At 27.6% G+C, this 14730-nt stretch overlaps 1 protein-coding gene across 4 annotated transcripts in view; it reads left to right on the top strand.

Annotated features, from left to right (window-relative positions):
* Nucleotides 1-13001, top strand: part of RhoGAP19D (Rho GTPase activating protein at 19D) — a 448570-nt gene extending 435569 nt beyond the window's left edge. For 2 of the 4 annotated variants that reach the window (XM_075381038.1, XM_075381039.1), the window contains exons 28-29: nucleotides 8112-8338; nucleotides 11244-13000. In XM_075381038.1, coding sequence (XP_075237153.1) covers nucleotides 8112-8338; nucleotides 11244-12008 — 992 coding nt within the window. In that variant the 3' untranslated portion in view covers nucleotides 12009-13000. Of the gene's footprint in view, nucleotides 1-213; nucleotides 351-8111; nucleotides 8339-11243 lie in introns of those variants that run through there. The other 2 variants (XR_012758648.1, XM_075381037.1) reach the window with 2 other exon arrangements.
* Nucleotides 13002-14730: the final 1729 nt, after the last annotated feature.

The following is a 14730-nucleotide window of genomic DNA, read 5'->3' as shown; positions in this document are numbered from 1 at the left end:
ATGTTCATATGATTACTTTGCTGTTTAAAATTTAAAGTTGGATTGAACATGGTTTATCCGTTCATAATTGCATCAGTTTTTATAATTTTGCAACATGAACCCAGATTTTTGTAATGCTATGTAAAGTAATGTAGTTAGACATTCAGAACTACAGAGTAAATCTGCTTTAGTACCTCTGTGTTATATATATTTATTATGTGTATTTTAATTTAGGTAGAAGACAAAGTGGTATTAATAGAAATGCTGTCAGCAAGTTCAGATTCGGTTGGCACCATTAAAACCGTTTTATATTTCATTATTAGTTTTTTATTTTTAAAAAAGTCAGATATTTCTACAGCGATCTCAAATAGGTGATTATGTTCAGTAATTTTTTTTTTCATTTTGTAACTCCTACTACTTCTGCTGCTGCTAATACCATTAACAATTTTAATAACTTCGAATCTTTTCGTCATAAACATAGAGTGATTTTTTTTTTCATTGTAAATTAAAATAGTATTTGCGTTGTTAAGTTTTACTAATTTTAATTTTTTTAACTAAATGAGTGGTGTGTGGATTTTATTTTTTAAGAATTTATTTTAAGTTATCTGAATTTGTTTTTACGTTATACGTACAAGTTAGATTTCCCATTGTTCCTCCAAGTACCATTTCCTCCAGTATTCCTAGAAGAGAATTCTCAATTTTCCCTAAAAATAGTATTTAATAGGAATAGGAGCATGATTCCTTATTTCCTATTTGAAATGAAAAAGAAAATTTCCAAGATGTTTCAAACCATTTGCTAAAATAAATTGTGAGGTTTTTAAAAAGATGTTTTATCCGATTGCATGTTTAATTTTTACCCCAATACTTCATCCTGATCGAGCAAATGCTTAAAATCAAATTTTTTAAAGGAGATAGCCCACTCACTGGTCTGGTAAGCATTTAAAATGGAAACGTAGTGGACTTAAGATTTTAATCTTCTAAATCGATACGTCCACTTAAAATAAATTCATTCGAAAAGTTTTATTAAACTGGGTTTTCATTTATTCATATTATACAGTCAGAAACGTACACAAATTTTAATAATGGGTGTAGATTACAATAATGGATTGTTGCTTCATTTTTTTATATGAAGTGAAAAAATAACTTCTAGAGAAGACTTTAATTACATATTTTATATATAGATATTAGCGCTTGATGTGAAAAATGTTGAACAGTAGAATTTTCTATTAATCGTTCATATTGTGATAACAGTTTTCTCATTTTGATAATGATTGCAAAAATTAAATTTAATATCTACTCATAAGATTATATGGCTACAATTACAGATCATTATGAGGAGTATTTATTAGTATGTATTTGCATAAATTTCTTTCCAGAAAGCCATGTTTTCATATTTGCAAACATGTAACAGTCTGAACCTGTTAAGTTTGGCAAGTAGGTGATGCAGAAGAATTTCTTAGGGTAATTCAAACAATTTTATTGTTTAAATCAAAGAAGAATGAGCCAATACATATTTTGGTGAAAAAGAAAATTTTTTTTGTCAAATAAGGTCATTTTTTCTTTATTTCCTCATTTATATAATCCAGGAAAAACACTTACTATTGCCTGATTGTCATTTTACCTTTATGCCTTGAGCATCCCAAAAGATAGACACCATTTTCTGCTGATGGAACAATTTTCACTTTCTTTGATGCAAGTTCTCCTACTGCAACTTGCTGTTTTGATTGTTCCTCAGTTTCAGATGGATAGTTATGTATCCTGGTACATAATCACTGTTAACTATTATGAAACGGTACAAAAGTTCCTCTCGATTATGTTGAAACCGTCCCAATCCATTCTTAGAAATGTTGCCCATGCTTTTGATCTTTAATAAACACGTGTGGCATCTTCCACACGTTTTTCGTGAATATCACATATTATTGTAAACTATGATGCACACCATTCACTGCTTTATAGTGTTATAGTTTTTTAATTTTCTATTCTCAATCGCCATATCATAGATTTTTTTTCAATTCTGCAGTTGTAACCTCAACAAGCTGTCCAGAACATTCAGCTTTTTTGTGGTCATGTAACTCCTCTAAAAATATCCAAACCGTTTGTAAGCTCCAATAATTAAGAGTTGTCTCGCTGTAATATTTATCCAGCTTAACTTGAGTTTCCTTTGCAGCTTTTCCTGGCAAAAGGTAATGTTAGATTACCGTAGGAAATCTTCTTTTGTATACTTTTCAAATATCACAAAACTTGATAGACTCAGATGTTGCCAACAATAGAAACATTTAATTGAAACTTTGTATACGTGTCCAGCAGAGACGTGGGAAATTAAAAATGACCTTATGTACTGTTAGCGTCATCTCCTTGATTTTATCAAAAAATAAGTATGAAAAATTACACCCTTGGTGTATGAAAAATTTCACTGTCAAATAATACACGTTCTCATTTCGTGCATTATTACCAAGTAATAAGTCTTCTGAATAAATGTTTGCTTAAAACCATCCAAATATTTTATCAGGTTGATCCAATGGGCTCTTGAGTTTTGAGTAATTATTGATACAATCATACATACAGCTGTTCTAATTTATAAACAAAGAAGGTATTTGTGTACAGCATGTACTCATTTATAACATACATGTTAATTCACTTAGCTTACTTTGGAAATTTTCTTTTGATTTTAATTTATACCGTTAAAATGTAAAACATTACTTTTGCTTAACTGCTGTAATGGGAAACATAACATAAAGACCTTTCATCTATTGTTTAAAATGATATATGTTTTTCTGTTGTTCAAATACAATTAAATTTAAGAATTAAAATATTTATGAATTTTAATGTACGCCATCTTATAATCTGTGAGCAAATCATTTGCTTTGCACCTAATTTAATTCTTAATTAAATTAACTAGCTTTTTCATTTTTAATCAGTTTTTCCTATCATTTTAATTATGAAATAGTAATTGCATCTATAATAATGTTAAACATGTATACCGTTGTTAAAAATCTAGAACCGGTAAGTCTGGATTTCAGTGACGCACAGCTTGTCTTGTAAATGAACAAGTCTATACTTGTTAAAACTCATGTATTTTAAATCAGCAGGTTTAGCAGGTATATTATTTGTATTTTTTGAGCCGATTCTAATATTTCTCTGTATTGTTAATAGTAATATACATTTGTTTGTCAGTGATAACATCTTTAAAAATGACTGAAGATGATGTGCGTGTACATGTGTGTATTTGTCATTTGATAAATACATTTATTTCCTTTTTGAGCTATTGTTTATTTTTTTATCTAAATTAAATGTTAAAACTTCTATTTGGATTATTCCAAGTGCATATAAAATTAAACTTTTTTTTTATAACTTGCTTTATCTTATTTTAATTTTGTGCGTGATTGATTTTTCACCCCCATCATTTTTTACGGTTCCTTTACAGTACCTAAGGTTTGTTTACTTGTTACCTTTGTATGGTTGTTTGCAGTTTATTTTTTTAAAAGGCATTTCTTTTCATTGTTTCTGCAAAATTAATTATATATATATATATATATGTGTGTGTGTGTGTGTATATAGTTATAGTTAGTGTGTGTTATTTTCAGTTTGTATCATTTGAGTGTAACCTAATGGTTGTTTACCCCTTAAAATTACAGGGGGGGAATATTTTTTTCTGAATAAAAACTGATTTTTGCAGCCAATTGTAAATATAAATCAATTTTGGAAATAGTTTCATATTATAAAAAAAAAATATTATTTTTATTAGATTTATTCTACAATCATTATCAGTTAATTCAACCTTTTTACTTAATAATTAATTCTTCTTTGTATTAGAATTCTTTCAGTTATGTAAAAATGAAATACTACATAATAGAATCTTAAAATTTTTATATAATTATTCATAATTAAAATGTGTACTAACAAACCCTTTAAAAAACCACCCCCTTTCAGCTGTTTTAAGAAAGAAATTTCATGAAGTTCAAAAACTTATTTTTTTCTAATAAATTCACTTTTAAGTTTTTAAACATTAAATAAACAATATATCTGTAAGCAAAAAATAAGAAATAAATTTTTACGCAGTAATAATTTAATTTGTTATTTTAATATGTGATATTACTCTCTTTAAAAGTTAACAATAAATAAATAATAAAACTAGTAAAAAATGGAAAATATTTCAAAACTAATTTACATGTTGTAGAATATGTTTACTTAGAATAGAATAATATAAAAACAAGAAACTGGATTACAGTCAGCCACTGATTATCTGAGAGTGGTTTAACCATGTTGTGGCTTAACTGTGATGCCTCTCAGAAAAAATTATTTTAAAAATTTTCTAATTATTCATCGTTTTGTGATTTTACTCATTCATTCATTTGCTACTTGAATGTGTGCTTGTTTTGAATATGATAATGCTATACTGTAGTTCATAGTGGATATGATTGGACTATATTTGGTTGTGTGATATTATTATGCTATATAAAATACGAAGTTCAGTTAAAAGGAAAGCGTTTTCAGCCACTTAAACAACAATCAGTTGTGTCTTATTTTTTAAAAAAATCTGAAAGAGTATAATGCACAATTTATTAATCTTTATTTTTAATGTCTATGTATTTTTTTCTCGTTAACTTTTATATGTACAATCTATTTATGTACATTATTAACGATAGTGCAAATAGTGTATTGCAGTACACTGTTAGGTCATTTTAACATGTATTACTTTATTAAATATTATTTTTGAATCAGCTGTGATTTTACTATGATCTTGGTATATCTGCAAACGTCTTCCTAGTTATTATCGTGGATAATCAGGAGTTGGCTGTAATTACATTTAAAAAAAATGTGTAATTAATTAACTTTCGCTTAATGTAAAATTACTAAAGATCATTATAGGATTGAATAAGATTGCTTCTTATATGAATAATTAATTAATAATTATATGAATAAAATACAATATAATCAGAAAATAACACCATATGAAGACTGCCAAATTCTTGAACATTCACATTTTCAAAATTTCATCACATGAGTGCAGCAAACCGTGAAATATATATAATTACTTTTACAAACATCTAAGCCTTTGGTCAAATTATGCACTCAACATAAATCGAGAGATGATAAATAAATTACACGGTGAAAAGTTTTATAATATACAATTTATATTGTGATGTTGTAGCTTTAGAAACGGAAATACTTCTTCACGGGCCAAGCATATTGAGCTTTGCATTAGATCTTATTAATTAGCTTTGATTATTTTTTATCTAAATTTAAATTAGTAGTATTAAATATCATTTTAAAGCTAATTTGTTGAATTTTTATTTAATAATCGTATGAAAATCTAATATGCTTCAGTAGTGAGAACGTTAGATTATAAGAAATAAAACTACATGGAAGCAAAATTTGTATTCTGAATTAAACTAAAGAAGTTTAAGTAGGAAATATAAAAAAATGAAATACACATTTTATGAAGAGTATTTTCACGTTTTTTATGTACTTAAAGTTTTAAAATATTTGAGCGTAAAAAATAAATTATAATTTATAATAGGAGAGATCTGTACAGGCAAAGTTACTTCTAATGTCAAAATATATGTTTTTTGGAGTTCCGTAATGTAAGTTTGTTGTATATGAAAGTTTTCAGCACATTTACGTTCATTATAGGTACGTCAATTCATACTGTTACTGTCTGGTAAATTACCTAAAATTCATTCAGTAATATTAACCAATTCATGTATTGTAAATCTACATATGATTTTTGACACATTTTTGTGAAGATAAGGTTAAGAAAAAGCAATTTATATAAAATAAAGATAACATCTTCCACAAAATAATAGGTTGATTTTTACTAATGCTCTTTTTCATTATCATTTTCAAAAGATTCTGATATACGTAAATATGTAATATATAAATAAACATGTCTTTAATTGTGAGAAAAATTTAAAAAGAGTTATGGCACCGTATCTACTGATGTGCTTCATTATGTCCAGGAATTAGGGAAACAATATAGAAATAATCAAGTATCAATTTTCTGGCAGTAGCATTTTGAAACGCACCAATATATGTCAAAAAATTGACAGTTAAAAATAAGTAAAAAAAATCAGTGACTAGTAATAATTTTTTTTTATATTTATATTAATTAATTATTTTAGTAATTATATTTTTTATGTTCACATCGCATGGCTTAATAGAAAAAAAATTGTTTTTTATCTTTTTTTGTGTAATGTTTAAAATGTTTTTAATATAACACTATTATATTCTATGAACAAACAAAATATTATTTGTAACAACTTGTACAGAGATAAAATCACACGGTCACTTGTTTACAAGTTTGACATGTTATTAAATTAGAGATAGGTTTAACGATTTCAATGAATATCAAACATCTTATATTAATTTTACTGGAGATAGTAAGAAGTCAAATTATTGTATTTTTTTAATGAACTAATAAACGTTACATTTCAGAATACCAAGCCTGTTGAAATGCCTGTTCGTGCTATTTCAGCCATATAAGTGATTTTTTTTTTTTCTATTCGTTGCATGTAATAAATATCATTTACAGAGAAAGCAATTCTGACTAGTAATGTTTGACCTATATGATAACCGTAAGAAAAATTGGGACAAAAAATGTAATGCACTAAAATTTACCCTTTTTTTAGTATAAAACAGTTCGTTAAAAATGTAGTATAAAGTGTATTGTTTATCTATACAAAGCGTGTCTGCTTTGTCTAGTAGCGCTGTTTCAGTTTAAATACTATTAGAGAGAGCGTGTTATAAGCTACCACTACATGTATATGATTTAGGCTGTCTTGTGTTTTTGTCTTAGTCGGCCGTGATATTTTTGTATAGTATAAAATCTCTTCACCAAATTATCACACACAACCGTAATGCTTATGTGTAGAATTAATTATGCAATAAAAAATATTAATTTTCTTAATCGCTATTATATACTACAGATTATCAATATTTTTCCAGTCAATAAATTTTGTATTCATCATACTACATGAATTGCACACTTTCATGCGATATACTATCTACGACAGACTAATAATCATCGTAATGAGGTAATTAGAGAATTACTTAAAATAGAAATTAATTTTTTCTTTATAAATCAAAGGTTTTATAAAGGATAGAATTTTTATATTGACAACTTATAAAGCACATTGATTCAATACAAAATGTATTTAACGTACTGGTTGAAAAAATTAATTATTTATACACATTTTATATGTTATACATAGATATGTTATCTGCAAGCCTATCGATTTTTACATGTGTGAATAATTCATATGATTCATCACTATATAACTTGTAATAAACGTTTTTATTATAAAAAGTTGTGAATGTTTTATCAGTTATTCGATTTCATCGTGGCTTTATTTTTTATAGTCCTGAAAGAAATAATTTCCAGATTTAAGATAAAAATGTTTAAATAAAACACACTATTAGAAATTCTATCAAATGCAAATTATAATTATTTTAACGGCCACACGATGTTAAATTTTTATTAACCGTTACGTGGAATTTACAGAAGATTATTGGTCAGAGGAATATACAGACATTTAGTAACAAATGTGCAACATAGGCCAGTGCTCTTAACAGTTAAGTCATCCTGCGGTTTGTTGTTAAAAATTTTATATACTAGGAAAATTTTAAAACTATATGATAATAAAATATTAATACTTTAAAAAACATTAAATAAATCAAATTAAATCTATTGTAATAATTGAGTTGTGTTTCTGAAAAAAAATAATAATAAACAATAAAGTGTTTTGTAATAATTATTAAAAATTAAAATAATTGAATTTTATTTGCCATCTTGTACAAAAAACGTTTTTTGTGATATTTTTATTATAAGAAAAATATTGAACTAGTGACATCAGATTCATATAAAATATCCTTAGTTTAGTTCACCAAACTGCCAGTTTATTTATTATTGGATTTGCCATGTAGTACATTGTCTTTCATTTAATAAGGGAAAAATATAATATATTAGAAAATTTTTCAAGATTAAGAACATTAAAAATATATATATATATATATATATTAAAAAATGACATCTGTTGTCCAAAACACCTCCTTGCATACATAAAGTGAGACACTTGTATAAATATTATTTTTTTTTTATAACTGGTTATTCAGTTTCTATTTTATTTCTATAGGTGGAGACTTATTGATAAGTCTAACATCGACATTCGATGCTAAAATGAGGTCATTGCTTTCATCAAATTCGACATCAGAAGATACGACACAAAGCGATATAGCGACGATTTCACCGCCATTGACTCCACCCACAATGACAAATACGATAAATTCTACTGCATTTCGTGATCCTAGTTTACACCGTGGTTCATCTGTCGAAAGAAGTCGTGAATCGACATTAAAAAGGGTATGTTTAATTGTAATTATGTATAATTTTAATATATTGATAACTTATTGAATTTTTTTTACAGATACTTATAAAAATTGTTTAACAATTAGAAAAATTTTCAAATATGAAACATTTCTCTTGCCAGAATATTTATTAGTTTTAATATCGAAAGTGAAATCTCCTATATGATTTAACGTGAGTGTTGTTACCACTATGCTTTAGAGCAAGCTATTACTTCTAAAAAAAATTTTCTATACAATGTACCATGTATTATGTCTATACAAGTATTATGTCTTCTTTTATGAAGATATTTGAAGGGATTGTCAAAAGTGGTTGTTATTTAGATATCTTAATTATTTTCTAGGAAGTCCAGATTAATTTATTAAATCTAATGCAGAATAAAATTCTTTAGACTAGAATATTTATGTATCAATTTATTTTTGGTTTTCTAGAACATGTAGATCGATAGCGTGGACATTTATGCAGATAACCATTCTAGCAATACCCTATCAATTGAATAATTTTTCATAAACCGTATAAAACATCTTATGAACACTAGTATCAAATGCTGAGAAATCAGTGTGTGCATTTGTCTGTAAAATTCCTGATATTTCTTAAACAAAAAAATGTTTTGCTTACTTTTGAAGATATCTTCAAAGTAGTGTTCTCTACTTTGAATACACAGCTTCTAACATTTCTTATTTCCTTCATAAAGTTAGTCGACTGAAAACATCGACCTTTCAACTTCATTTTTAATTTGGGGAATAAAAAAAATTTTCTGATGATAGATCAGGTAAGGAGGATATAAAACGACTGTTGTCTCATGTTTTGCCAAAAAATGGCTGATTGTATGACTAATAACTATACTGACTGATTTGTGCACAGACACCTGCCAGTGTGGAGCGTACTTTTGACACCAGTTATAAAGATTAAGCTTTTGTTTTAACATGGTATCCATACACCCATGTTTCATCCGCTTTTAAAAAGTCTTAATCCTTGTTAGATCGATTCAGAAAATCTTGATTAGATCAACTCGATTCTGTAAAAGAGAGGCTTAAATTTAGCAACAATGCGTATTTTGCATAGTAATTTCATGATGTGCAATGTTTGAAATGTTTATTTTTTTTTTAGCTATCTTGAGCGGTTAGATAACAGTTAAACGAAACAAATTCCTTTCTTTCTGCTACAATTTCATCAGTTTTATATGTTGACTGCTGGTCTGAACAAGGAACCCACTGGGTTGGTCTAGTAGTGAACCTTGTCGCAGATCAACTGGTTTCAAAGTTGAGAGTTCTAAGATTCAAATCCTAGTAAAGGCAGTTACTGTTGTATTGATTTGAATACTAGATCATGGATTCCGGTGTTCTTTGGTGATTTGGTTCCAATTAGTCTCACACCTCAGGAACGGTCAACCTGAGACTGTACAAGACTACACTTCATTTGCATTCATACAAATCATCATCATTCCTCAATCATCTTTTGAAGTAATACCTTACGTTGGATCTGGGGGCTAAAAAGAAGAGAAATACTGATATGAACATCGATTGGAAATTGGCCATTTTAGAGATATTTCTACTATTTGTACGTTTGTGTCTGGCTCAAAACCTCAGTTATATTTTTAACATTTCACCTAAAAAGATTTTTCCAGTTTAACTGAAAATTTTACATTAATTTGTTGCTCATAAAAAATTACTCAATTTAAATTCAATAAAAATCACATGGCGCATGTAAAACTTGTTGACATATAAGCAGGTATAATATGAGCGTTATTTTTTTTCAAGGTCCGATTGGTCACAAGATTAAAATTGCACGGAAAATAAAAAATTTTTTATTTGTAACAAGTACTTACATAGTTACGCTATTTCTCTACATAGTTGCCACTCCGATTTAGACATTTGTCGTAACATGGTACCAACTTTCCAATACCCTCATCATAGAACGGAGCCACCTGTGTTTTCAGCCATGTTTCTATGCTGGTCTGCAGCTCGATGTCTATGCCAAAATGTTGTCCTCCTAGCCAGTGTTTCATGTGAGCAAAGAGGTGAAAATCGGATGGAGCCAAGTCCGAGCTGTCACTTCCCGACAAAAACCCTGTAGGAGCTTCTTTGTTACAGCTGCAGTGTGTGACCGAGCATTGTCATGGAGAAAGACAATGCCTGATGACAACATTCCTCTCTGCTTATTCTGAATTGCCCTTCGTAGACATTGAAGAGTCATGCAGTATGAGGCTGCAGTGATGGTCTTGCCACGTTCCATGAATTCTACCAAGAGAACATGATTCCGGTCCCAGAACACAGTAGCCATACACTTTCTGTTGGAGAAGGTTCGCTTGAACTTCTTTGGTTTACCGGGAGAATGAGAATGCATCCGCTGTTTGGATTGTTCTTTTGTTTCTTCAGTTTCAAAATGGACCCGTGTCTCATCCCCTGTGACAATTTTTTTCAACAAATCTTCTCCTTCATTGTGGTACCGCTGGAGAAACGTTAGGGAGGTGTCCATTCTCATTGTTTTGTGATGGTCGGACAGCATCTTGGGAACCCATCTCACACACAGTTTGCGGTATTGAAGTCTCTCGCTCACAATATTGTAGAGAGCTGACCTTGAAATTTAAGTAAACAAATCACTCAATACGGAAATTGTGCCTCACAATGCCTCATATGATGACAAAACAAAATATTACATTGCTCTTTTCACTGGGTTGCTACCCAATGTTGTCGCTAGGTTGTAGCCTGTTACACATTTTGTTAGTAGTGTTAACTGCAAAATTTTAAAAATTTGTGCATTTTTTTGATAGACCTCATGTATTATAACAACATTTTACATAAATATTATTATTATCATTACGAATAGTGAGTTACCATAAATGTGTTTTACATGTTTTTTATATTCAAATTTTTTTTATAATTAACTGATTTTTTTTCAGGAAAGTAAAAAACAAAATCTTTCGGATGAAGAAAAAGCAAAAGCAAATGAAAACAAAACAGAAAATGTGCAGTCATCAAATTCTCATTGCGGTACGGAAGAAGGATGCGGTGAAAAACCAAACGGCGATAATATATCAAATAAGGAAAACATTGCGGTCCCTGATGGTAAGACAACATTAACAAAAATGAAAAAGTGTGGGGATGAAGAATTTAATATCGAAAAAGCAAATTTACGACGTTCTGAATCATTAAATCGTCGTGATGAAAAGAAAGATTTAACAGACGTGTGTAAATTGCGTCGTTCGGAATCATTAAATAAAGGTGAATCCGGTAGTTATTCGATGTCGAAATTAAAACGATCAGAATCATTAAATAAAAGCGAATTGAAATTAAAACGTTCCGATTCATTAACAAAAAACGAAAAAACAGAATCAAATTTAAATAAACGTAGACAATTAGAAGCCAGTCGGTGGTCAAATGTTACGAAATTAAAAAGAAAAAACGGTGTTCTTAGTGAACGTTCTATAAAACGTCGTCATACTGTCGGCGGTACAAAAGACTTTGATAAAGTTAATTGGTTAGATAACCGTCAACGGGAAGCGGAAAATGAAATCAGTCGTAAAGAACGACGTACTAGTTCGCCTGATCTCAGTTCGTCACGACTTGCCGGTATTCTTGTCGAGGTCGTTTTACGACCACATAGTATAGCCGACTCAAATTTGAATTCAAGATTGTTTAATGTTCCACTTGAATCACATGTTTAATGTAATTTTGTTGTTTTTTTTTTTACTTTTTGTAAGTATTAGTTGATTTTAAGGATTTTTATTGAGTATTATATAATTTTACGTGAACTGTTATTAATACAATTATGAAAGATGTTATGTGTTGTAAGATCGGTTGGTTAACTAGGATAGATCAGATTTGTAGCGTTAATTTATCGTAAACAAATATGAAGCCAATATTGTATTTATTTATAATGATAATCAGATAAACCGATCAAAAATGGTTTGTTATTTTTTTAAGATCAACTGATATCATGTTATAAATGTTTTTTATCTTAAAGTAAATAATAAAAAACGCAGTAAAGATGTTTTATTATTATAAAGCTTGTGTATGGGAATACCAAATATCTCCTCAACTTACAACATAAAGGAAATACATAAATGAGATATTAAATCGATCCACTATTAGATGTCAGTTACGTTGATAATAACTCTTATGAACATACATACTGATTTATGTTAGGCCGATATAATTAGTTACGTACTTCGTGTGATCTATCCTAAAATAAAGCAATCCTTCCTGTCAAGATTGAAAATTCAGTCGCATATAAAAGTTTATCTTAAATCATATTATAAATGCACTTTGTGTAGATTAGCATATCATTAAAATTTTATTTATACATAACAAATAATGGTAAGCAAATATTCTGTGCATAGTTGCTTTGATAAACGCTGCTTACAAGTATTATAGCAGATAGAATATTATCCTAAATTGTATAATCTCATATACACAGTAATATCTCTTTACCTTTAAGCATGCATTGTTTGGTTTTGTTCTCAACCATCATCGTAGTTGATTAAATACTCTAGATAGCAACAGATCACAACACATTTTATCCTTCATATTAATTGTATTTGAATTAAATATTTGTTTGATTTTTTTTTCATTTATTTGTTTGTGTTTTTGTTTTCTCTTTTTCTGGTCTATAAAATGGTCAACTATGACATATACTTTAAATTCTATATAATACAAGAAACTTTATATCGAGTTAGTATTGTTATGATTGGAATAACTTAAATATATATATATTAATTTTTTTTTCTATTAAATTTTATTTAGAATTACATTGTGATCTCAGAATACATAAAATTGTATATATATTTTGTATATAATATATACAGCAGTATTCCAAAAAATGTTTAAAATATATTTATATAAAATCTAACATAATGAGCGTTTTATATATATATGTGTATTATATATATAAATTTTTAACAATCTTTTTTTTTAATTTTTGACTTAGAATACTTTGTACATTATTATTTTGGTTTTATTAAATTTTCTATCAATACCAGGTGATTTTTTTTCTTTTAGGTATTTGTATATCGGTTTTTCTTCAAATATCAAAGGATTTATCCAACAAGTTATTTACGTGCTGTTTACTTTTTAAATGGCTTCAGATCTGTAGTGATAAGAACTGTTTACATAAAACATTACAACTCCTAATAAATGAAATTTAATATTGTTCTCTGGAGTTTGTAATGGAAAGTGTTACGTGCTTTTTAAGGGAATAATATATATATATTCTTCATTTAAAAAGGAATATATAAATACAATAACTGAAGCAATTGTTCTCATGTAGAAATTAACTTACACCCAGAATTTAGCGCTCTTAAATTATTTAAAAAAACTTAAAAGCGTTGTACTTATGAAAACAAAGTATACCAAAATATCATCTACCTTTCTGTACATACATTTTTTTAGTTTTTTTTCCGGCCATATTACATTTCTTAAAACTTTTACCATTAGTTTTCCTATTTGATACCATTTATATAGAATATATTAAACATTTTGAATGAAATTATCCGCTTACTAATTGTTCCCGTTGTTACTTAATTTTTATAATTTTACAGGCGAGACTTAAATTACATCTAGTAGTAAGTTTATATATGGTATCATATTTAATTTTTCTAATGAATTGTTGCACACTACATCATCCACAATTCATTTTTAAATAAAAGCTTTTTAAAAATTTATCCATTTTGTTGCTGGTATTTTTACTTTTAGTCACATTCTTCAGTATTTTTGCCAGTCGTTGATGATATGGTTCAGCAAAAGAAACAACTAATTTTATTAAAATGATTCTCTTTTTCTTTTGATTTTCTAAAAGAAAAAACAAAACTATTTACTGACGCATTTTAATTTGATTAATTTTCAAAATTTATCACCACATATCATCATGAATTTATATGTTTCTTTTGGTAATTATATAAATTTATAAAACTCCTTTTATATTCAGCTCATTAATGCAATTACTAAGTACTTATATATTTTTTCTAATATACGTAATTAAAATACGTAAAAATAAAATAAATACTTAAAATGATAGCATATCATATATGTTATAATTTAGATGGAAATTTTATAGTTTCCTTATTTTATGTAAATGAATTTGTGTCAAATGTAACATTGTTTATTACTATATATATATATATATATATATATATATATATATATATATATATATATTTCAAAGATTATTAATAATATATGTTTTTTCACCTGCACAAAATTTCATAAGAAATACAAAAAGGTAGAAAAAAAACCACCGTGTTTTATCTACTGCGGTGCTTAATAGCAATTAAAAAACAGTTGTTCTTTTCTAAATGTATATTTTAGTTTGAGAAAAAAAAATGCTTCTATTTATAGAATCAAGATAATAAAAAAAAAAAACAAATTTATATCTTATTTTTAAATCGTAGA

Source organism: Lycorma delicatula, chromosome 13 (assembly GCF_047948215.1).
Source record: "Lycorma delicatula isolate Av1 chromosome 13, ASM4794821v1, whole genome shotgun sequence".
NCBI lineage: Eukaryota > Metazoa > Arthropoda > Insecta > Hemiptera > Fulgoridae > Lycorma > Lycorma delicatula.
This window is presented reverse-complemented; position numbering and strand designations above follow the sequence as displayed.